This window comes from Aythya ferina (genome assembly GCF_964211825.1).
Source record: "Aythya ferina genome assembly, chromosome: 3".
Classification (NCBI taxonomy): domain Eukaryota; kingdom Metazoa; phylum Chordata; class Aves; order Anseriformes; family Anatidae; genus Aythya; species Aythya ferina.
In genome coordinates this window covers 56,708,830-56,732,419 of record NC_140298.1, presented here as the reverse complement: position 1 = coordinate 56,732,419, position 23,590 = coordinate 56,708,830, and the positions used below count along the sequence as shown (strand labels likewise).

The following is a 23,590-nucleotide window of genomic DNA, read 5'->3' as shown; positions in this document are numbered from 1 at the left end:
TATCACTGTCTCCTGGAGACTGAGTATCACTTTGTGAGGAACTACTGAAATGTTTATTATTTTTTTTAAAGATAGTTTTTAAACATTAATAATGTTACAGAAATAGTTTTCTGCAATTTTCATATGAGGCTAAAAGATCTTTTTACCAAAGATTTTGTGTTCTCCCAAGAAGGAAATTAGTAGTTGTTGGGTTGGTTGGTTGGTTGTTCTTTTGGGGTGGTGTTGGTGTTTTTGGTTTTGTTTTCCAAGTGAATCGGTTGTTACTGTAGGATTTTACATTCTTGGAGTGCTTTTTTCTCTTGGCAAATCACCTCTTGTATATTTGGCAGTCAGGCAGTATAGCAGACAATGTGAAAGAATTTATCTGAATTCATCCTATTTGGATCTAAGCAGAAGAAAGAAGAAAATCTTGAAACTTATTTCCAAATTGTGCTTTTTCTTTTTGTGGAGCCGTTCACTCCATGTTCACTATGAACAGTTAACTTTGATTTTTGGAGATACAGTAGGACTGAACATCCTGTTAATGTTAGTGCAAATGAAAAATGGACAACTAAGTTCTTTCTTTACTTTGAAATTGCCAAGAGAAAGTAGGAAGACTAAGAAAAGTAGGCCAAATTCATTTATAGTAGAAGCAAGAAAAACTTCCAGCTAAGTGGCATAATCTTCCACTGATGGTAAGTCATTTTTTAGACCCAGAGAAGACAGCCAAGAACAGACAGTTATGTTGCATGTATTTTCCTTAATCTGTTAACTATATGGCTTACTACACACAGACCTGCAGGAATTCAGACTTCCTGCTACAGTTATCTTCAGAATGAAGAGAAATTCACCCGATTCCTCCCATTCACGACCACAAAGGCAGCAAGAGTCTAAGATAGAAGGGATCAAAACCATAGGAATTATCTCTACCCCTATTATTTGGCCAGTAAAACAAAGACCTCTCCATTTCAGTAAAAACTCAGCAGATGAGAATCCAGAGAGAAAAAACATGTACAGCGTATTTCATCCAACTCTGTCAACATCAGCTGCCTATGAGGAGACCAGCAATGGTACCTTGGCTGTTTTTTCAGAAAAAATCAAGCTAGATAACACTGTGATGCATCAGTTACAACATGAAAATATTCTGAATGATTCTAGAACTTCATTTCATGGCACTTATGATACAGCAGGTGCTGTTACAGATCCTTCTGTGAATGCAGCAGTTCCTTTTCTTCCAAACAGAAGTCTTACTGCAGAGGCAACATGGACTCTGGCAAATGGGCTAGGTTATGCTGACTCAGAGTCACCATTCCACTCTGCTGTTAGCAGAAGCACTGCTTATGAACACAGAAAAGAAGCCCCGTGGATTCCATCTTCCAGCAATAGCAAGTCCAATTTCATACATCTAAATGATGTCTTGGAGCCTGAGAGTTGGTGGAGTGAGACTGTATTTCACCATCATATCACCTCTGACTTTCAAGAAGAGAGATTTAATTCTCTTGCTAGCTTATCTATAACACCTTTAAGGGAGAAACTGTCATTGCAAAAAAGTAGACTAGACTTGCTAGATTTTTCACCTCGCAATATTTACCCAGAAATGATAGAAGGCAACACTAATAGGAAACCTGTTTCCGTGTTAGCAGCAAGCAGTGAATTTCTGTTTAGAAAATCTATGTACACTAAGGAACCTTACTCAGGAGGTATTACAAATTTAAACTCTGTGGAGGTTCCACATGCAAACCCAACAGCATTTTTTCACAACATGAAAAAAACATATACAGCAATTATGCCCAACATACAACTGACAAATTCAATCACAGGATCCAGTAGAAAACAACTAGTGTCAGCACTTCTGGTAGGAATAAGCAGGACAAACTCAGCATTTAATCATGTTGAAACAACACTGCCTCTTTATCAACAATCCGGTATGTATTCAGACAGTGACAGCGTATTTCTGTCTAATAGTGATTACTGGTCTCATTATTTAAAATATTCAGTATATTTTCAAAAGAAAATGATAAGTGAGACCCTCAGAAATGCAGCACTGGAGAGCAATTTAGATGCATTTCACAATAATAATCAAAATGAAGATTCAGATTTTTCCATATTAGAGACAGACAATATCAACAGAGTTGGCAACTCCTGGGAACCAGGTTACTTGGATTTTCTGACAAAATATGTAGACATATCCCCTTCTTTAACAGCCAGTTTCTGGACTGTTTCCTATCACTTGAAAGAAGTGTCTCAAGCATTTCCTGGGGAGCCATCAGAAAATCAGTGGCTCTCATTTAATAAACTGCTTTCTTCCCCAACAGAGAAATTGCCATCCATTAGTTCACCTACTAAGCCTGACAGTATCTCTGAGGAAACTTTTACAATTAGATTATTAGATCATGGAGCCGAAGAAATTAACTTCTCTAGCCATGCATCAACTTTGGAAAGACAGATATTTAGTTTATTTGTTCTGGGCCTTTCAAAGAGAATTTCAGAAAGTAATGAGAAGACAATATCACAGATGCAGTCAAAAACAAACTTTGCAAACCTAACCATATCTTCCAATGATGACTTTGCTTTTCCTTTTTCTTCCCTCAAATCACCTTTGAGTCAATACTCAGTACAGATAAGTCCCTTTGACAAGGCACTTGCAAACTCTACAAAAAAAATAGTGGTCTTTGATAGTTTAAACATGCAAGTTGGCACTGACATAGTAAGTGATAGAACTAACGTGACCTTCCTAAATAATAGACAGCAACTTGTTTCTGTCCTTCCAACACATCCAGGAACCCAGCCTTCATGTTCAAGGGATAACCAGACTGCTTTCTTGGTAAATACACCAGTTAATAGTTTCATAAACAGTACAAGAACACATGGATCATTGCAGTCTCAAAACATTTTGAAGAGTGATGAAGTATCAAATACTATTGATAATGCAAGAAGTGAAGTTCAAATGGATGCAGATATTTTTTTAAAAAGCAATGATTCAGCAAGTTCTGACTTCCTTACAACAACACTGTCTTTGGAATTGAGGCACACTTTTCATTCAGAACCAAAATTCAAACTCAGTGTACCTCTTAACAGCTACTCCACACCTCCGCTCCCACAAAGTTTTCAGAACCACCTTGATACAATTTCTCCAAGCCTGATCCCTGGACGGGATGTAGCAGAGTTAAGCTTACCAACAACACCAGTAACACCAAGTCAAATAACTTTCTTAGGACAAAACTTCCTTGAAAATCAAGGGGATGGTATTGGATACTCTCTGTGGGCAGTAGAACAAGAAATCACTGGTGATAATAAAGAAAAAAGGAATTCTGCTGTTCAGACATCAACTAACAAATCAAGGCTTTCAGATCAGGATTTAGAAAGGGAAGTATATGGATCCTTCGGCATGTACAGAGGAAGAATGTCTTCTCTGAATATTGGTAGTACTCATGTCTTGGATTTTGAAAATGTTGATTATGGACACTTTGCAAATTTCTCTTCTCTTCTGGCACTATCAAGAACTGCAGTGATGAATGATACAATGCTTTTGTCCTCTTCATATAGTGGAATTATTATTCAGCAAAAAGAGACCATCCTGAAGCATATTCTAATGACACCTGGAGCAGTAAACCATTATTCTTACATGCATTCTCAAATGCCAGTTTCTCCTGTAATGTACCATCAATCATCAGGTTTGGCACATATTTATTCCTTGGCCAATTTTTCTACCTGGAGAAGCCAAAATACCACCCCTTACCCACCACCGAATCAACTTACTGGCAATCCCACAGTCTTATTATCTTGTTTAAACTCCACTGAACTGGGCTGCCTATGTCGACCTGAGGTCAACTACAGTATGTTAAGTTAGATGTAGAAAAAAAAAAAAAAAAAAGAAAAAAAAAATAGCTCATCTTATCTATTAGTTGTTCTGCTGGTAGACTAAACAGAAATAGCTAAATTTTATTCTTTAGATATAGATCCATTTAGAATATGAAGATGTTTTAGAATAGTAATTTAATTACAGTAGAAGGGAATTTGTAACATCTTAGTGATAACACGTCATTAACATGTAATTTCTCCTGTCCTCTAAAACTCTCATGAGACTGTGACAATAGTAGATTGAGTTGCTATGTATTTTATGCATTTTTAAGACATTTCATTATTTGAGATTTTATGAATGTTTTTCACTTATGGTATTCATATATTTCTGAGGATTTATTTTGCAAAATGAAAAATTTTACAAAATAAACTCTTGTATAATTTGGCTAACAGAAATTAAAAGAATAATCATGATATTTCATAGATCATTATATTTTTATATTTGGGTGTGGGGAGAATTGTTCTTCCAGCCTCTTTTTTCCTCTTTTTCTCAAATTATCTTTGGCTACTTTTAATCAATTTTCTGCCCATAAAAAATATTTATTTTTCATTCAGCATTTTGAGATGGGATTTCCACTGTTTAATTGTAGTGAGAAATAGTTTTTAGTTTTCACTATCTGTGACTGCAGTCTCCTGAGAGTGTTTCAAAATGTAGATTAGTTCTTTGTTCTTGTTCTTTTTTTTTCCTCATTAAAACATGCTTTGGGTCACCATCTGGTGGAGATCTTAAAGCTATTGACTATTCTTTGTAGATTCTAAGTTTGATTTTAAACGTATTTTGCATATTTCTACACTAAGATGATTTTTTCCATATATATAATTATATAAATGAAACTATAATTATATATATGAGCATATATGAATTTATGAGAATATATATAATGCACAATTTCTACATATGTGTATCTATGCAGCACATATAAGAGTACATTATACATATAAAATTGAATATATGTATATAAGGAATATATACATATAAATCTCCATCTTAATTGTGTTTTCAATTTGCCCAAAGTCCATTTCTCTACTTCAAAAGTCAAGACTTAATTTTTTTGCTTTAAAAAAAAAAAAATAAAAAAAAAATTGAAACTATAATAGCAATAATAAAAAACAAATGGCATTTTTATATTAAACTGCACAACAAATATGTGTGTTTGCTGTTTTAAGGGAGGGGAAAAAGATGATCAATCAAAAATCAAATTCATACTACTCATATTTAAAATTTAATCACAGCTTACTGAAGAAGGTAACGGGTAAAACATCTTCCTGCAAGAAACTGATTATTTACTACTTTATTGAAAAATATTTTTAATACTTATCTCAGTGAGACTATGATTAGTTCCATAATGAAGCGAAAAAATACCCAAGCCAGCTTGTGAATAGGATAGTAACCAATATGCTCAATTAAATCAGAAAATACTACGATTCCTCAGATAATTTTATTTTAAGCTCTTGTAAAATGCTTATCTACAAAGTTCTAAAACGATTAAATTTGCTCAACACGTATAAAACTAGAATAAAAGGTTTGGATTTTTGTTTTGTTTTGTTTTGATCTAAACTTAGAAAGAACACTTTATTTCCAGTCAAGAGACAAAAAGAGATTTCTGTATAATTGTTTTAATGTCTTGTTCTGTTCAATGTAGTGTCTCTGTAATAGTTGCATAAGGTTTATGTAAATGCATGTGTTCTGTGGTCAAGATCCACAACTACATTTGGTAACAGCACTGAAACAAATGATACCACATGTGTGCATACATGTGACCGAATTGATGCAGAAGTTCTTACACCCCCACATGCATCTTGGGATATTTTCTCCATCAAAAGTGGACAGAATTTTTAGTAATGTAATGAAAAAATTTTACCCTATGAAAGGTGAAAGTGGTTAACAGAGAGCATAACTATGAGATTTGGTATTTATTAGATGTGAAATCTTGTGACAAAAATGTTGTCTACCAGCTCATGAGCTTAAAGAGAATTTATATTTACCTAGTCCTATTTCAAAACAATTTTACTTAATACAAAATTTCTCCATGCCAAGTGTTACACATTTTGAGATTGAAAGGTGGTTTGTTCAGCTGCCAGTTTTATAAAGCTAACAGTTTATTTTTTATTTATTTTTTACTATCCTAGACCTGAGAGCAAGGGATAGGCTGTGAAAACATAAATTGGATAGGGCTTCTCCCTCATAATTCTGTTCTCAGTAATCTTGTGACTTTTAATTTATGAGCTTTATCTGCTCTCACAAAGTTTTAAGTCAAATCTACAATGGTTGTTTCTGGATTATATCAATATGACTGTGCCTGTGATTTATCCGTGTTACAGACTTCAGTAATTTTGATTGTTTTAAATTCATGACACTTTCATGATCTTGCTTTTACGTACTCCACTAAAGGTATACGCAGAATACTACTTAAATATCTTATTTCTGAATTTCCATGTCACATTTCAAGTGTCCCTAAAAATATGGAGAAGGAGGGAATTCTTATTAATAGGACTAGTGAGAATGGATCCAAGCCTGCAGGGCTTGTTCACTCCAGACTCACATAATATCAAGAACTTGAGGTGTCTGTGCATCTAGGGTTCAGCCCAGTCTTTAGATTCATTGTGGAATTAAAGTCTCACATTATTAAAAATGCAAATTTTCTCAGCTTTCTAAAATGATTATGCTGTTTTTAATGGACAGGTGGATTATTCTACAGGATATCTATAACTGTCTTTTGTTTGAACTCCAACTCGGAATCAAAAGTGCATGATATGGTTGCAACGTGGGTAAGTTAAGTTTTCTTTCTTACGTTGTGGAGTAATTAATTAGGGTCTAATTTGGGCATTTAGTCACTATGTTTTTTTGAAAATTTTGAGGTTTGAAATGTCTCTACTATACCAGCCAGGCATCTTAAGAATTGTAGATATTAGCTGAGATTTTGGAAAGTAGGGGGAAATTGGAATTGTCCACTGAATGACATATATGCCTAAGTTCCTACATCACTACACAGAGCAAAATTTTATCCCCAAATACTAATGTGGTTTTGAAGTTATACAGTTATAGATGTAACAATAAACAGGCCATGTTCATTTGCGTGAGGCAATACACTTTTCTAATTTAGCTCAATATCTTCTGCTTTAGAAATCTTCTCCTATAGGTCAGTCGTTGCAGTTTCTAGTAGCCATAGTTTTTCAGTCCATTTTAGTAGATGTAAGCTCCTTCCTTGGCCCTCTAGAGGACTGTTGAAGTGCCTGCCTCTGAGAATTTCTTCCATATGAATAGAGATATTCTCTGTTCTGTTTTGACAATTCACATAACGGCACTCACAAGTCTGCAAGTTGTCTTTCTACCAACTACTCACATGAAAATGTGATGTCAAAAACATATGGCATTTATTCATTATTTGTCTATAATAAACCTACAGCCTTCCAGCTAAGGAAGAGAAGCCATCCATAAGTTTCCTATGAACCAGAAAAGCAGTCATTTACAACAGCTCTTAGCAGCAGTATCCAGGTGAAGTATGTGGATGCCAGAGCCAAAGATTCTCAAAAGGTGTCATTTGGCCCTGGCAGGGCATGCCACAGTTTCTTCAGAGGGGAAATCTGAGCACTCATTGCCAACTCCAAATAAGAAGAAAAGTCTGAAATAAAGGTCATCAAAGGATGTAGACTTTTAGGTGAAAATTGACCCTGAATTCTTGTCAGGATTTGTTTTCTAATCCATTTTTTAAATGACAATTTAAGATGTAGAGGAAGAAAAGGAAAAGTTCCACATCCTGTGCACTCACCTATTCACTGTAATGACCTTGCAGAGATTTAGAGATATCCTTGTCTCAAAAAACAACAACAACAACAACAACAAACTAATAAATCAACACACCTAATAAATCTTTCACTACCAATTGTACATCCAATATAACAATCACCTCACTGTCATGGGAGCATGTTCACTTTGCTTTGAAAAATCGCAGGGAATTTCTCAAGGGAAAAAGAGGTGAAATTCTAACTGTTTTAAACAACAAAGAGCCCCTATTAACATCATACCACTCCTGTGATCAATGTTTTCCTGTTTTTCAGCTAAACCATACTTTCCAGAACTGGAATTACACTGTGTATGTGGTCAATATCAGGTAAATGAAGGAGAAAGATGTTTATACCACATTTCTTTCTGTGAATTAACCCACCCTAATTAATGTTTATGTCCTTGATAGCATCCAACCTGGCTCCGTAAAAGAGGGAGTAAGAGAAAAAAGAAGCATTGGTAACAAAAGGTAACATCTTCAAAGAATTTTTATTGATAGAGTCAACAGCTGGTATTACAAGTGGTATAGTTTTATTGCCTATTATTATATGTTGCTAGTCTAAGTATATGACTGCTGGGAAGTTGAGTGCTCTGGGTGTGCTCACAAGCCTCATACTGGTTATCATGTTTGTTTTGGTTTAAACCTACTGAGCTTCTTTGAACCTTAACAGATCATTTTTCAGAGCTCAGGTTTCATCTGCCACAAAACTGAATATACTTATGTGTGTTAAGTCACATTCAGCTTTCTTCAGCAGCAGGTTCTGGTACACTGGCACTGCATTTATTCTCTTGAACCAGAGCCTTTTGAGCTAATAGACATCCTACTAGATGCAAAACACTGAAAAATCATGCTAGAATTGAAAGCCAAACTAGTGTGAGTTAAACTATTTACCATATGCTCTCATTTCCTGACTTCTGCTGGGCTTGGAGGCACCAGCATTGGGACAGTCTCAAAGGCAGCCAGAGAAAGATGGGTCACACCCCCTGAAAATTGAGCCTCAGGGGATTTCTTTGAAAGCAGCAGACTACTCAGGGACAGATGGGCAGGGAGTGACTCTTAGCACCAAATTAAAGAGAGGAAACCAAAACATAATTAGTCTTGTGAGGGAGGGGGAACAAGTGGGTATAGGACATATCTGTTTGCAGTGTAGGCAAAAGTCCTGCAGGCAAGGACTTCAACTGCTCACTCTTGAGATTTGCCAGTTGAGCTTTTTAATTTCATAGATAGACTAGGATTCCCAGTTTACCATGAGGAAGTAACCCTGTTTTCTACAGAGTTTACCTAAACATTAAAGGATTTGTGAATGGTACTGTCTCCTTCCCACATACTGAAACCAGAAAGACTGCTTTTATTGGCGAAAAAGCATTTAGCTGGTATAGTGTAAACCCAGTCTCTAAAAGGGCTATTTTGCTGCTTGAGCTACATTTACAGTAGGGTGTAGTAATGTGGCTGTGATTTTTTTTTTTCATATTACCAAATGATACAGTTACGCCAGCAAAACCTTTGAAGTTCATACCATGCTTTAGGTCTTACTAACAATCCAAGGCTGCTGGGGAATGTAAATTTTTTCCCATTCTTATTTCTGAGTCTTGTACAAGACTAGCAGCCCAGCTTGTCAGCATCTGATCTCCCCCAGACTGCACATGTGCTCTCCTCTTATGTCACACTTCTGTCACTCCATCTTGTGCATTTTGTTTCTTCTTCCTGGTGTATTAAAAAAGGTGGTGAAGAGAGAAATATGTAGCACATTAAAACACACAAAGTATGTCAGTTCCATATCTGACCATGTCTGTTGTACATATGTAACATAACAGTAATCACATTCTACTATATCATTCACCATATGTAGTTTCAGAGGCAAAGGAGTTACGTGTTCTTAATAGGTCATAATTTTTTTTTTTTTTCAGAGAAGGCCTGGGCTAATGAGAAAGTCAAATACTAGTCTTTTCATGGGCTCTAGTGCGATTTGTGTCAAGGCCAGATAGTGCTCTGTCATCATTCTGAATAATTTAGTATAAATACTAATCATGCCACACAAGATAGTACTGTTCTACAAATAATCATGGTCATTGTGCTGTGCATATTTTATTGGAAAATAAAATTAAAAAAAGAGAGAGAGAGAGAGAGAGAGAGAGAGAGAGAGAGAGCAAGAGAAAGAAAAGTAGAAAAGTTAAGATTCTGCCCAAACTAGTAATTCAGTTCAAGTGAACTCTTTTCTTCTACTTCCACCAGATCATTGCTTTCATGATGCTTTGTTAAGTTTTCCACTTTCTTGGGTTTGTCCTGGGTAAGATCCTAAGGAAATCCTACAACATGCCAAAGCAACATTTTGGGGAATAAAAAGTTAGCCGATTGCAAGTTGGAAGTTTTTAATACCTAATGGAAATAATGTTTCTTTCTTACTAGTCAGATGATCCACTGAAATGCGATGGCTGAGTTCTTTCATATAACTTGCTTACAGTGCGATTTCAAACAGTTTTTATTAAATATTCCTATAAATTATTTCTATGAATAGTTGTGCAATGTTTTTGTTATTTCTCTGTTATGGATAGTCAAGAATAAAACTCACAGTATTAGACACTCCACTATTTCCATTCATTTTTCCCTTCATATCTTAGACCATTTTTCATCATATTCATCTGAACAGAATTTCACTCCACAGTCAAAACTTCAAACATAACCCCTAAGCATCATAGCCTTAACTTATTTTTTATATTTTACAGCAGTAATCATATTAGATTAACTCACTAAACCTTCTCTCTCATCATCTCTGAATTTTGCACAAGATCATAGTCTTCATCTTTCTAGGGTAGTAGCACAATTCTTTAAATAGCTCTTAGAGAAATTTTCCCTCTCTTTACATTAATTCAAATTCTTGTTGTTCAGATCTCATCTTTTTACCTTACCTTTTGGATTAGCATTCAATACAACAGTTTAAGAAAACAACTCCACAAAATTTTTCCCAAGTTTTCTTTCAATTTTAATCAGCTTCAACCCTTATTTGCTACACTGCTGTCTTGTCAAGGAAATTCTGTTATCAGTAACCACACCTAGTGAAAGAGGAAGTCATTAGAGAGAATGATTCAGAGGAGAAATAGAAGCTGAAAGTGGGAGGTAGGAAGCTTTTTCTTTTTTTCATGGTAAAAATAGGTGTTTTCCAAATGAAATTTTAAATTGTACTGCATTCTAGAGAAGACCAAAACAAAATAATAATATGGAAACAGATTGTTATTCTTTCATTGCTGAGTTATGCACTGCAGAAATCCAAAGTACAGTGAGCTTAGTATGCATTAATGTATCTGGTGATGAGAGACAAACAGAGTGCCAAGTCCAAAAGTGCACACTATTATCATCATCTTTAACACCATAAGATCTCTGGGTGACATCAGTGTCTCAAGATAATATTTTGATAGATCATTAACTATATTAATAGACAGAATTTTGTCACAGCTATACTTTAATTTGTGTTTGTGTTTATTTTCTTCCTCTGGTCATGCTGTTTCTGTCTCTTAATGAGAGAACACCTCTTCAATATAAAGTAGAAAGTAGGTCTGAGTAGGATATGTGCATTCCTGTTTGTTTGTCCCCCATGATTTAGCACAAACCTTTGAAAGTGACACCAATTTGTGATTTTTATGTAGATAAATTATAAATGTGTTTGTTTATTTCATTAATTGACACTTTTATGACACTGCAGTGCTGTCTGTCATATCCTTCTGTGACTGCTGCTGCTTTTCTCAGAAGGGTCCTACTGATCCTGGGTGTTGTCAGATGACTAATAATTGGGCTGCCTCAGTAGAAGAATTGGTCTTTATTAAGCAGCTCAGCTCCCCTGCTTCTCCTTCTTTTATTTTGCAAACAGTTTTGAGAACTCAAGTCCCATTTCATTTATAATCTTTACTCCTCTTAATATACAAATAAGTTTATGTTTTCCGTAGCTTCCACTATTCAATTGTCATATTTTTGGCCATAATTTCCCATGTTTAGCTGTTTCCTTTATGTGAAAAACACTAACGTTACTACTGTAAAACAATTAATCCAAATTAAAAATCACAGTGTTAGCAATCAGTTTAAAGACCACTCACTAAACTTAAAAAGAAATCTATTCTCTTAGAAATGAAAATAAAGAGGAAAGCAGGAAATCTGAGGTACACATAGTCCTCCTTTTTGAAGTCCGTGGGAGTTTTGGAAAAAGGGTCAGTAAGGCAGACTCAGGCTCCTGCATGCTGTGTTCTCAGCTGCCATGTTGCTTAATGGAAAGTTCAATGCACTTGGATAAAACTTAAGCTAATTAGATTGTGTAAAAGTTTTAGACAAGAGTTAGCAACATCAGAGCAGCATTTGCTGTTCTAGTCTAAAGTCTTTTTATTGAGTAAAGTTAAATGGACAAAGTGTTAGGCTTTAGCATTTTTTGTAACCACTTCATATTTTGCATTATGACAGAATAATGCTACTGTTATTATAAATGAAAACATCTGTGATTCCTATTCCTATTTTTAAAAGTCCTCTTGGTTTCTACTGGTGAGGTTTTAGGAACAACTAGGAACTGGCCCACCTCTTCTACCCCTGGCTTTAACTTCAGTGTTACCAACTGAACGGGCAGCTTTCTCCACAGTTCCCTGCTGGCATCTTGTATCAGTGACATGTAAAGAAAGCCTTTGTCATAGACAGAAGAGTTCTGGAATTCAACCTGAGTGACTGAAGGATGATTTCTCCTTAGAATTCTGCTGAAGCCGACTTATCTTGATTCAGTTTCCACTGACTTTAACTGGGTTTAGTATTGGACTGACATTGTCAGATGCCATTTTTAAGAAAGTAATGGATTGACTTTTTCTGGGGGGGGAAGGGATTTCCTTTGTTATTTTGGAACATAAACAAAAACTTTCTTCTGCCATGACCAGCTGTAGAACCATGAGGGGTTCTATTCTAGCCTTCTCTTTGCCTTCTTGCTACATTCCCTTATAAAGAACAGTCTTCATACCAAACCTTGACATATTTTAAATGCCTTCTGTTGAAAAGCTGTAGTTAGTATTCCTGTACCAGTTCTTCAAGGAGAAGCGTGGCCCAGAGTCACAGGGACAGAAGCAGAGACTCCTGTGATCATGTTGCTTGCAGCGGTGTTCTGCTGTTAAAAGGAAAACTTAAGATACTTTTATTCTTAATAGTCCCCAAAATAGCTGTAATTTTTTGTTTTCTGTCCTAAGGTCTCAGATTGTGTATCTTTTCTATAGCATCAGCTTCTGAGAAACAAACATCTTCATCCTTGGCATTGTTTTGAAAGTGTCTCTTATGCCCAGTATTTTTTTTTTCACTCTCTATTCTGAAAATGGTATCATGTCAAAAAATTATCCACAACATAGATGCTTTTGCAGAATGCTTTTAACTTTTCTATATTTGTGCTGTAGGTTATTTTGTTGCCAGAAATGAGCCCAATATTCCTGACAGGAATGCTTTTCCAGATTCCATTATGGATTTCAGTAGCAGACTTTTCATATTTCTTTCTGTGTCATTCTGCATATTATCTAACATCTCTGCTGCTTGTTTTACATCCTCACTGAGTAACTTATGCAAGAGTCAGCTGTTTTTCTGGCTGTCCTGTTAATGTTCAGAAGTCAGCAGTGTTTACAAGTAACCAGCTGTGTAGGCCTACCTGTGCTGATGATCTTGAATTATATCCACCCATCCCTGGAAGTCTTTAAAAGACGTTTAGATGTAGAGCTTAGGGATATGGTTTAGTGGAGGACTATTAGTGTTAGGTCAGAGGTTGGACTCAATGATCTTGAGGTCTCTTCCAACCTAGAAATTCTGTGATTCTGTGATCTCTTCTTATCTTCAAAGCCAAAATAACAGCAAGATTTGTAAAGAATATAATACCGACTTTTTTTTTTTTTTTTTAAATATGCCTGTGTCATTAGGCAAATTTCCACTTTAATTCAGAGTCCCTGAGAATTTAGGTGCTTTAAAAATTATTTTTTGTACTTTAAATCAAATAACATTAACAATGAAACAAATTAGTAGTGATTTGCTTGAACAATTTGACCACCACAATTAGTTCAGCTCATCTAGCAGAACCAAAATAAGAGCAGAAACATGCACTGCTAATTATCAGCCAGGTATCTGCAGGTATGAGTCTGTGCTGTGCAGCTCGCCTGGTTCATTGCTAATCCTTTCTCCAAGCTCCTTGCACTGTGTAGCAGCAAGAGCACAACCCATGTGTAGGCACACTGTCCTGGAATAGCTCTGAGTCACACTGCCCGAGAAGAAAGCTGCCTTTGTGGCAGGCGCCACGGCAGTGCAGGCATCCCCACCATCCCCCGTGCCCCCGGTCTGGGTGCAGCAACAGCAGCCTTCTCTCTCCAAGCCAGCGTAGCTCAGTGGGCCAAGGCAAAGCAAGACAGACACTGGTCTTCCTGGCTTTCCTTGCTCCAGCTGTCACCATTTCACTAAAAGAGAAGAGAGGCATAAATGAGTAGCCCATTTTGTTTACCCACACAGCAGTCCTTTTTTTTTTTTTTTTTTTTTGTATTGACAGCAGCAATACTGGCAGTACAAGTTACTGTGGGTGATGTAATTTGTAATTGATTGCTGCTGTGAGAATCCATCTGCTTTCATATGGCACATAATATGGGATGTATGGTTGGCTATATAAAATCCCATGGCAGAAGCACAGCATGCCACTATTGCCTATATTACCATTTATTTAAGCGTGGGCTTGTTTCACAAATTGAGAATTTTGTTCTTCACCATTAAAATGTTTTCTTTTGGGGATCTGAGTGTGACAAAAGTGGAAGGAAGTGCTCAGCTCCATATTGCATCAGCTGTCAAGTTAAAAGGTATTTATTTACTTTGGGAAGCTAGCGTGAGTCATTCTGAAAAGTTTATAGAAATTGTTTTCATCATAAGATGGAACAGGTTTTTATTACATGGTATACTTGACTTGTGCTCTACAAGTTTCTCAAACAACAACAACAACAACAACAACAAAAAACAATAACAAACAACAACAAAAAATAACAGAATGGTTTAACAGATTATTTTTATGAGTTCTTCATAATCAATGTTTTTCCCCGTAATCATTCAAGATAACTGTAACCAGTCCTACCTCATCTATCATTATCCCTATAATTGTTCAAGATAAAGGTAACCAGTCCTACCACATCTATCATTATCCCTTCTGTTTTGTTGCCTTTCTCCCTCTGAGCAGTTACGGGTACTAAATATCATCTTAGTTTGCTGTGAGTACTGCAATAAGCAGCATCGTAGTAGCAGTGACTGCTCACTTACGACTTCTGCTTTGCAGCCAAAGTGCTGAGGTAGGGAGTGGCATCAGTATATTAAGTTTTCCTCTTCTGAAGTAAAGGGAATACATGTTTGAAGCCAGAATCTTTTAGGAAAGATGATTAAGTGCCAGGAGACTCTGGGGCTAAAGTACTGGAGGGCTGAAAGTGCTGGCAAATCTCTAGGCAATTTCCATACTTCTGCTAAAAATAAATGTTATAATAAACTGGAGCCTCGTAATATATCTGAGGTATACAGCAAGAGCCTGCTAATGCACATCCACCCTGCTGTTGTTATTGCTGTGTGTTAACCACTCCACTGAGACTAAAGGAACGTTAGAAGGAACTTCATGTATCTGAGAGCAGGTCAGAAGCAACCTGGCCAGGGATAGCTGGAATTTCCCTGCTAAAATACATCCCTAGGGAAAAAACCCAAGCCAAGACAGCAGGTAACTTATAGTCACATTTTTATCTTCTCCTTCAGCAACAAGTTAAAAATCAAACAGCTATGACAAGAAAGAAGGAAAGGGTACTGATGCTCAAAAGAAAACAAAACTGCCAAACAATGACATGTACATTTCTTTACTTATGGGTCACATCTGCAACAGTGAAATGTGTGGAGAATTTAGTTCACATTCATGATTTATGAAGGCTTTATGAAGCTTGTTTTTTTGTTGTTGCTTTTGTTTTTCCCTAGACTGGGAGCTTGTTTTCTAATATCAGTTCTTTTAATGCTGTTTCACTAGTAAGAATGCTTCAGAATTACTGGTCGAAGGTATGTACTTTTCAACACTGTCTGACAGCAAGAGGGTTTAATCCATCATCTAACAGCAACACCTGTATGAAAAGCTGTAGTTTTATACTGCACCACACTAGGCACCTCCAGAAAATGCAAATCTGGGCTGTCATCTTGGGGGTGGCTCTCTGGAAGATTTTCAGAAATGAAGCACCAGTCTCTATAGGAGGGGGCTCCTGAAATCCCTACCAGTCCACGTCCATACAGCACCCCTGAAGATTTTGTTTCCTATCCTTCTTCAAGCAGGCCACCAGACCCTTTTGCTCACTGCTGCTTCCTTGCAATGGGGGGTCCCCACTGAAAGCAGCTTTGTTTGGTGTGTGCCCTGCTCACTGCATGTGTGCTGGCAGTACTGACATTTCCCAAGCTGCCAGGAACTGCTCGTACACCAGGAAGGTCTGTCTTCATTCAGGCTGCTGGGCATCCACAGGCTAAGATGAAGACAGCCTAAAGAAGGCTTACTTTTTCCTTTTTTCCACATTTTTGCTCCCGTGGAGATCCAATGTTCCATGCTTCAGTGGCGTCACCTCCTACTAGACAGAGCCAAGCAATCCTCTTGGGTACCGACATATGCTGTTCTCCAACATGTGTTTTCTGTGTCCCCAGAGGAAATTTTTCAGCCTTCCACTCTCAGCTTCTTTCCTGTGTCCTGTTAGAACTGCTTTTCTTGTTCATTATTTCCCTTCCAGAGAAACTATGTTTTTGGACAAGGGTGGAGACTGTTTTATTTCTCTCACAGGAAAGAGACTTGGGCACTTTGAACTACTTCTTATGCCCAAGAAAGTAGCAGTGGGCTACAGTACAAAACGACTATTACTGCTCAACCTCGAATTAGTCATCTGAGTAACTAGACTTTTCTAATTAGAACTAAAAGTTTCAGAAGTGTGTTAGGGTGTTTTTCATGCTATCAAAATTTGGGCATCTAAATATTAAGCATCTGTTCTTTGTTCTTCTAGCCTTCTTCTGTAGACATTAGAGAGATAGTCCCTCCAGAGGATGACTTGTCCCATCCTGACAAGTTTTCTGAACTGGGAAGGATCAGCTTTTAAGTTCCTAAGCAACCTAATTTTTTTTAATTTAATAAGGAGCCATTTATAACTGGGCATTGGACACTGACAATTAAGAATATGTTTTGCTTTCATCTTTTAATAAATTTTACAGTAATCTAAATCTTCTGAAAATATTTCTTAGCTCTTTTGATGAGCTGCTTCTTTAATGGTAACTGGAGGATTGCATTTCCCAGCCATAAATTCTATTTGTGTCCCTGTACATACAAAAATAATGATTTACAGATAATGAACAACATTGTCTTGGTGACATTGTTACATACTGAGAAAACCAGAGTCTGTCAGATATTTTTACTTCCCCACCTTTGGGCTCTTCTGTTCTGACTCAAACATTTGGACAATTTTCCCTGCAGTTTTGAGGTTTTGGCTCTTCTGGTTTATAATTCTACCAACAACATTAACTTAGAAGAAGAAGAGATCCGACAGAAGCTCATAAGTAATAATAATTCCATACCAGGGGAATATAAACTTCAGACCGTGGAAGTTGATCCAGTGGGTAAGTAGTTGTCAGCTTTGTTACACAACAGATTTCATTTGCTTGTCCAAAAATAAGTATATTCTGTGTCAAAATAATAACGTATTCCCAAATGGTATGGCTATATCAGATTTGGAATTGTCCCTTTAAGCCTCATTGAACCACTCATCTCAGAGAACCATCCTCAAGATATCTCATTTTGAAACAAGTATAGATTTACTATTTGTCCAGATTGCTTCAGTCAGTGTTTTGCCATCTGGTTGGGACAATTTCTGCCAGTTGCTTTGGTAGTTTGGTGATAAAGAAGTGTGATATACAGCCAGAGATATTCTGGACCTCCAAGGCCCCTCATGCCCACTCCTCAACCCTGTTTGTTTGTGCTTCTGCCAACTGCTGTCCTTAATCAAAATTTATAAATTTCCTTCTAGCTCTTGTGTATCACCCATCTTTTCCCATTAATTTTCCAGTCAGAGATTGCCCTTCTTTTGGGAGGGAGGAGGGTGAGGCTGGTGGAATGAAAATGGATGCAGCATGCTCATTCTGGGCTTTTCCTTCAGCAGCAGCAGTATATTTTGTCCCCAGTTGTGAACCCTTCCCTTACCACCACTTTATAGATAACATCAAAACATTTCATTTGAAGATGTGTGTGCTGCAGAACAGCTGAGAACAAGAAATGGAAGATGTGATATGAGGAAATTTGTAATTAACCCAGATATATTTTTATTTTACAGAAAAATGTTTAGCTGAAGAAAACCCTCCAAACTATTTTTGGCCAGATACTAGACCAACTGTGACTAACTTTACATTTTGCCATGGGAGCTCAGTTCAGATTGCATCAAGAACCTGGTAGGTGGTCAAACACCACAGAAACTGAGAGCTTCAGCTGCAGCTTCCTGGTTATGTTAAACTACATCCTCTGTAATGGATGCCACTAACTGGTATCATATTTCAGGAGAAGAATTTTCATGTTGTGAGGTATCATGTGTGTACAGTAAGGACATGTACGTCATTAGTGAAAAAAAAATAAATAAATAAAGCTCATCTACCACTTCTGTAGGGTATATTGAGAGTCATGATTAATATATGATCAAAGTGACTATAAAAGTAGTAATTTCTTACAGAGCTGCCTTCTTCAAGACATGATGTTTATGTTGCCAAAATCAAACATCTGCTACCACTCCACTACTACTGTCTGACTTGTATAAGAAATTTTCAACAAAACTCTATGTAGATGAGGCATGCATTTAGTTTAAACAAGAACTTCTCTTCCAGATACAAGAAAGAAAAAGAAATCCTTTGACATAAGAATTTTATTAGTAGTTAGTCATAACTGAAGGTGGTGTTAGTCTAACACTTAAAGATTTGGACTTGTGTTTTTAAGGTTTAAAGTTTAGGATAATTTTCTCCTAATGCAAGCTTTCATTGTGAACATCTACAAACGATTGGTTTGTACATGTTTAGGCTTAGGATAAAACATCTTTAGTTTTAGGTTTAGGATAATTTTCTCCTAATGTAAGCTTTCTTTGTGAGCATCTACAAATGATTTAAATGCTGTATCTCCACTTCCCATTTGTAAAATGGGAATATTATTACTTCCTTTGATATATTACTAAAACAATACAACTTTGATTTCCTTTGAGTGCCTTGAACATGGCAATGATGCAATATTAATTAATCTCTTCAGTATTTAGGATGATCACAATTAAATGCAACACAGTAGTCTCATCCACCCACATTACATCTGGAACATGTTCTGAGAAGACTAGATTTTTTACTTTTTGCAAACAATATGGCAACATGGATATGAATCGGCTTTGAGGTTCTGTGCCAAACAGGAAAGCAACTAGCAATTACATTTAACTAACTCACTTCCTCAGTTTCTTAATCTTACACAAGAGCTGCTAGATTCTGATTGACCGAAGTTTGCTGTAAAGTAAGTAGTGTAGGGGTCAAACTGTTTTTATGTCAGAACCTCAGAAACATTAAAAATTAAGGCTTCTGGCCTTTGCTGCCCCACTGTTGCTTATCTTTATTGTTCATTTGTGGTATAAACAATACCATTGATAGTCTGTGTGCAGCACTTTTTTAAAAAGAAAACTACTGTGCTCTGCGCTGTGATATGCTTTCCATGCCTCTGCCTCCACTAGCTTTTGCCAATATGGAGCACAGGTATGGTGTGTTTTTTTCTGAGAGAAAAAAAAAAAAAAAAAAAAAAAAAAAAATAAAAGGAAGCTGTACCGCCCTGTGCTTCCCTGAGTAGATAGTATGCTATTACAATAAAGGTGATCAACCAAGGAATATCTTTATTCTCTTATGTGTTATCAAGGATAACTTTTTTCCTTTCTCCATCCTACCTTTGCCATAGGCATAGGTGGTGTGATTGTCCAAAAAGAAAACCTAGGGGAAAATGTTTAATTTTGGAGCCATATCTGGGTAGTTTTCTATGGTAAAGTTTTATAGAAAAAGCATTCTGAAAAAAAATATGTTGTCTCTTTATGTCTACCACTCACTTTGGACCTGAACCCGGTAATGACCTTCTCTGGTTTTCACAGGTAACATAAGTTTCTATCTGCTCATAGCTCCTGTTCATGTTCTTCTGAGCTATTACCACTTGTTGTTGACCTTATCAAAGCTATTTATATCAAAGAAAAAATATGGAAACAACATCTGATTAGGCCACAATAGGGACATAATAGTTTGTTTGGGTCTTTTCTGAAATAGAAGACCAGAATGATGCAGTCAGTTTACCAAGTCAGCATAGGCAGCATAGGAATCAGATGGGAATCTGTCCAAAAGAACTGTTATATGTGTATGTTTTTTTTTTTCTTCTCAGCACTGTCACTTAACAAGTCACATATTTCCACTGTCTAGCATATATATTTCATTTCAGCTGGGGCTGTGTTGCTAGGAAATTTGTGAATAGAGAGTATTGTACCACAATGACACCTACAAAACAATTACAAAACATTTACATAATGTTGCTATTGTCATTTTTCTTCTTTAGCTATTTGGGTCTGCAGAATTATACATCATACTGGGGCCAACCAGATCTTAGAAATTGCACAGGTAAGTGTACGCATATTAGTCTTTGGATAAAATACTAGTTTTGTGTTCTTTGTTTTCTACCTAGCATAAGGAAGTTACACTAAGGACTACCTTCCCCATTTATGCTAAATCTTTTTAAAAAATCAGTGCAAAGTGTTTAAACTCTAGGGAAGTGCACCAAATTGATTCCAGCCCATCAATGCAAAGCTCTGGATATCAATTAATGAAATAAATCAAACTCTTCAGGTAATTTAAGCAAAACGGATGGTTGCCCTGATTTGATATTTAGATTCAGAAATTCTTTTAAAAAATTCCAATGCCCATATGGAACGACATTCCAATGGGACGTCTTTTTCATAGACTCATTCTTTTCTGTGAACTTATGATCAGACATTTTCAAATTTTTTCTCCATTTGAAAAATACCCTTTGATGTCATTCTGGCACTTAAAGGAATAATAAAATAAACAGAGAACCCTATTGACCGATGGCCCCCTATTTTAGTGCCAGAGTTAGAGAGGAGAGAGATACTCTCAAAGGTAATTCAAAGCTCAAATAAGCTGCTGTTCTGCATTGCTTTCTCGGAGAAGACTCTTTTTCCTTCTCCACTGGTAGAGATTTGTGGGAAGCCTGGCTACCTAGTTTAGTTGATTGTGATGAGTACTTACAGTCAGGCTATATGAAAACATTTTTTATTGTAGAATGAACATTCTACGGTAAATGTAGCTAAAGCCACATTATAAAATACAACATTAAAAGCAACAACAACAAAAACACAGAGGCAGACAGAAGGCTGATGGTCTTTCCAAATCTTATTTGTGATTATCGCATAAATATTTTGAAGTTGCACAATATTACTACTTACATTATTTTTCTAGTGTCACCAAACATAGTTTAAAAAGTGGTTTACACTAATGATTTGCCACAGGACACAATTTCAAACTATCCTGATCAGGAAGGTTCTTCTGCTTTGCTTGTGTATTGTGCTTGCCAGCTCTCTGATTAAGAGTTCAGACATATGAAGGAACCAGTAACATTCATAATGGGGTCAGACTTTCTCCCTTATGTTTAAAAGAGTGAATATTTTGTAAGTAATAGTGACTTTGGGATACATTTGTTCCTCTTCAATAGGGGAACAAAAGTAGTTTTTCTCATTAAAAAAAAAAAAAAAAAAAAAAAAAGGATAGAGGATAAGGAGAGAAAAAAAAAATTAATATATTCCTTGCTTTCCTTTTTTTCTCATTTTGATTCATGTTATGTGTACACTTACAGAAAATGCAGCTGATATTGCCAATCAGCTTCTGAATCTCACTGGTGAAGGGCAGCAGTTAACCTCAGACAAAGTAAATGATGTTGTCCAGAAGCTCAAAAAAATTGTGAATGATGAAGAAATTGATGAATCTCTGGGTTCTACTGTGGTGACAATTTTTTCCAATATTCTAAATAGTTCAGACAGTGTATTGGCAGCATCATCATCAGAGTAAGTATTTCTGTGTTTCAGAGAAGTTTTCAAGAGCACCTTCTTTCCATATATATAGAAATAATTGCAGTAAAGAAAACTTTTTTTATTTCTATGAAAAAAAAAAAGAAATCCAAATGATAAAAACAGATATTTCTTCTTGTGCTAAAATTAACGTGCATAACAAAAATATGGAAAAGAAGTCTGCTGATGAATGACACAGCACAGATTTACGTATTGTTGGAAGATTATTTCAGGACCAGTGATATGTAGTTGGATACTTTCTGTCAATCAAAACCTTTTGTGTTCAACAGACATAAATTTACAGCTCAACAGTCTCCTTGCAAATATAAAGGTGGGTGACAGATACACAGAGGACAGCCTTAAGGTGGAGAGCATACATAAAGAGCACACGTGACCATTGTTTTATTATCATTTTTTATTCAATTTTAAAAATAATTTTATTTCTGTTTTTAGAGCTCTAAAAACTATTGATGCCTTAGCTTTAAAAATTCAGTTCACCGGACCATCCATGAGTATTTCAACACGAAACCTCGCACTTGGAGTGTCTGCTATAAACTCAACTTCATTCAAAGGTTCTACTTTCAGTGTCAGTTCACAGAATAATGCATCTGATTTCCAGGTATGGTATGAGCAGTTTGAATATGAAATGTGCCAAGGATGTTTACTGTGATTAATATAAAACTATTTACAACCTCCTATTCTGCTCCTACTTTCTATTTCCATTTTCCTACAATCATCCAAGCAGATTAATGCAGTATATCTTGGAGTGGCAGGAAACACAGGTGAATGTACACAATCCATAGAGATTAAAAATAATTTGCTTACAAATCCAGAATAGATTTTATCTTTTCCAATTAAAAGGGAAAATAATCTTTAACAGTCTAATGTATTACCCATTGTACAGTGAAAACACCATTGATGACTTTCATGTTTAGAATAATACAGATAAATGTAGATATCTACATGTAGCTTTCTGCAGGTACAACACGTGTTCAACAGTATAGTGTAAACACCTACTTCAAAGGCCTAAAGACAATCCTTCATCCACATGTAGGTTTGACATCCACATGTAGGTTGACACACATGACTTGTGCCATTTGGGAAGTCCAAGGGTGTTCAAGACACTCACATGGAGCTTGACCAATCAGCTCCAAAAATCAAAGGACAGGTCTTCAGTGCTACATTATCTAGACATTAAGTTAGATATTTGCCATGACCTCAATATATTTTTTCATCTTTATTCACAAATGAAAATGCACAAACATCTAACAGCTATGAAATAACATTCAAGATATACATGAGCATCTGCTGGGATTTTTCTAAAGGTTCTGTGGAAATCTGTAGTAATGAGCTGCCTGGACTTTTTAAAACAATTTCAGGACATGCCTGTTTGCATCTAAAGAACATAAGTACTTTAAAAAATTTAGTCCAATGTATTTTTCATAGTTATATAAGTCAATGATAGAGGTAATGTCATCACAAACTCCCTTTTTGTGAAAAATACAGAAAATACTAAATGGCGAAAAAACAAACAAACAAACAAAAACACCTATAATTAGGGCCAGAGGACCCAAATCTGAATTGAGAGAAAACATAGCTTTATGATATTGGTAAAAGAATAATCGCTAGAGTATAAGTATCTAATAGACCAAATTTATTCCTGTAGCAAATTGGCAAAACAACAATCCTATCATAATTTTATAAAGTACGTTTTACTATAAAAATAAATAAATTAATTAATTAATTAATAAAGACATTGTTTAACAGTAGTAGTACTACTATAGGCTATCAGCCTTTTATTTGCTATGTAGACTTTGGAATTAA

General features: G+C 36.0%; 1 protein-coding gene across 7 annotated transcripts in view; it reads left to right on the top strand.

Annotated features, from left to right (window-relative positions):
• The window catches only part of ADGRG6 (adhesion G protein-coupled receptor G6), a 112,629-nt gene that overhangs the window by 60,593 nt on the left and 28,446 nt on the right, over positions 1-23,590 (top strand). For 4 of the 7 annotated variants that reach the window (XM_084515873.1, XM_084515872.1, XM_084515875.1 and 1 more), the window contains 8 exons: positions 6,524-6,609; positions 7,900-7,952; positions 8,034-8,093; positions 17,119-17,261; positions 17,972-18,086; positions 20,245-20,306; positions 21,556-21,763; positions 22,220-22,385. In XM_084515873.1, coding sequence (XP_084371999.1) covers positions 6,524-6,609; positions 7,900-7,952; positions 8,034-8,093; positions 17,119-17,261; positions 17,972-18,086; positions 20,245-20,306; positions 21,556-21,763; positions 22,220-22,385 — 893 coding nt within the window. Of the gene's footprint in view, positions 1-773; positions 4,194-6,523; positions 6,610-7,899; positions 7,953-8,033; positions 8,094-17,118; positions 17,262-17,971; positions 18,087-20,244; positions 20,307-21,555; positions 21,764-22,219; positions 22,386-23,590 lie in introns of those variants that run through there. The other 3 variants (XM_084515876.1, XM_084515871.1, XM_084515870.1) reach the window with 3 other exon arrangements.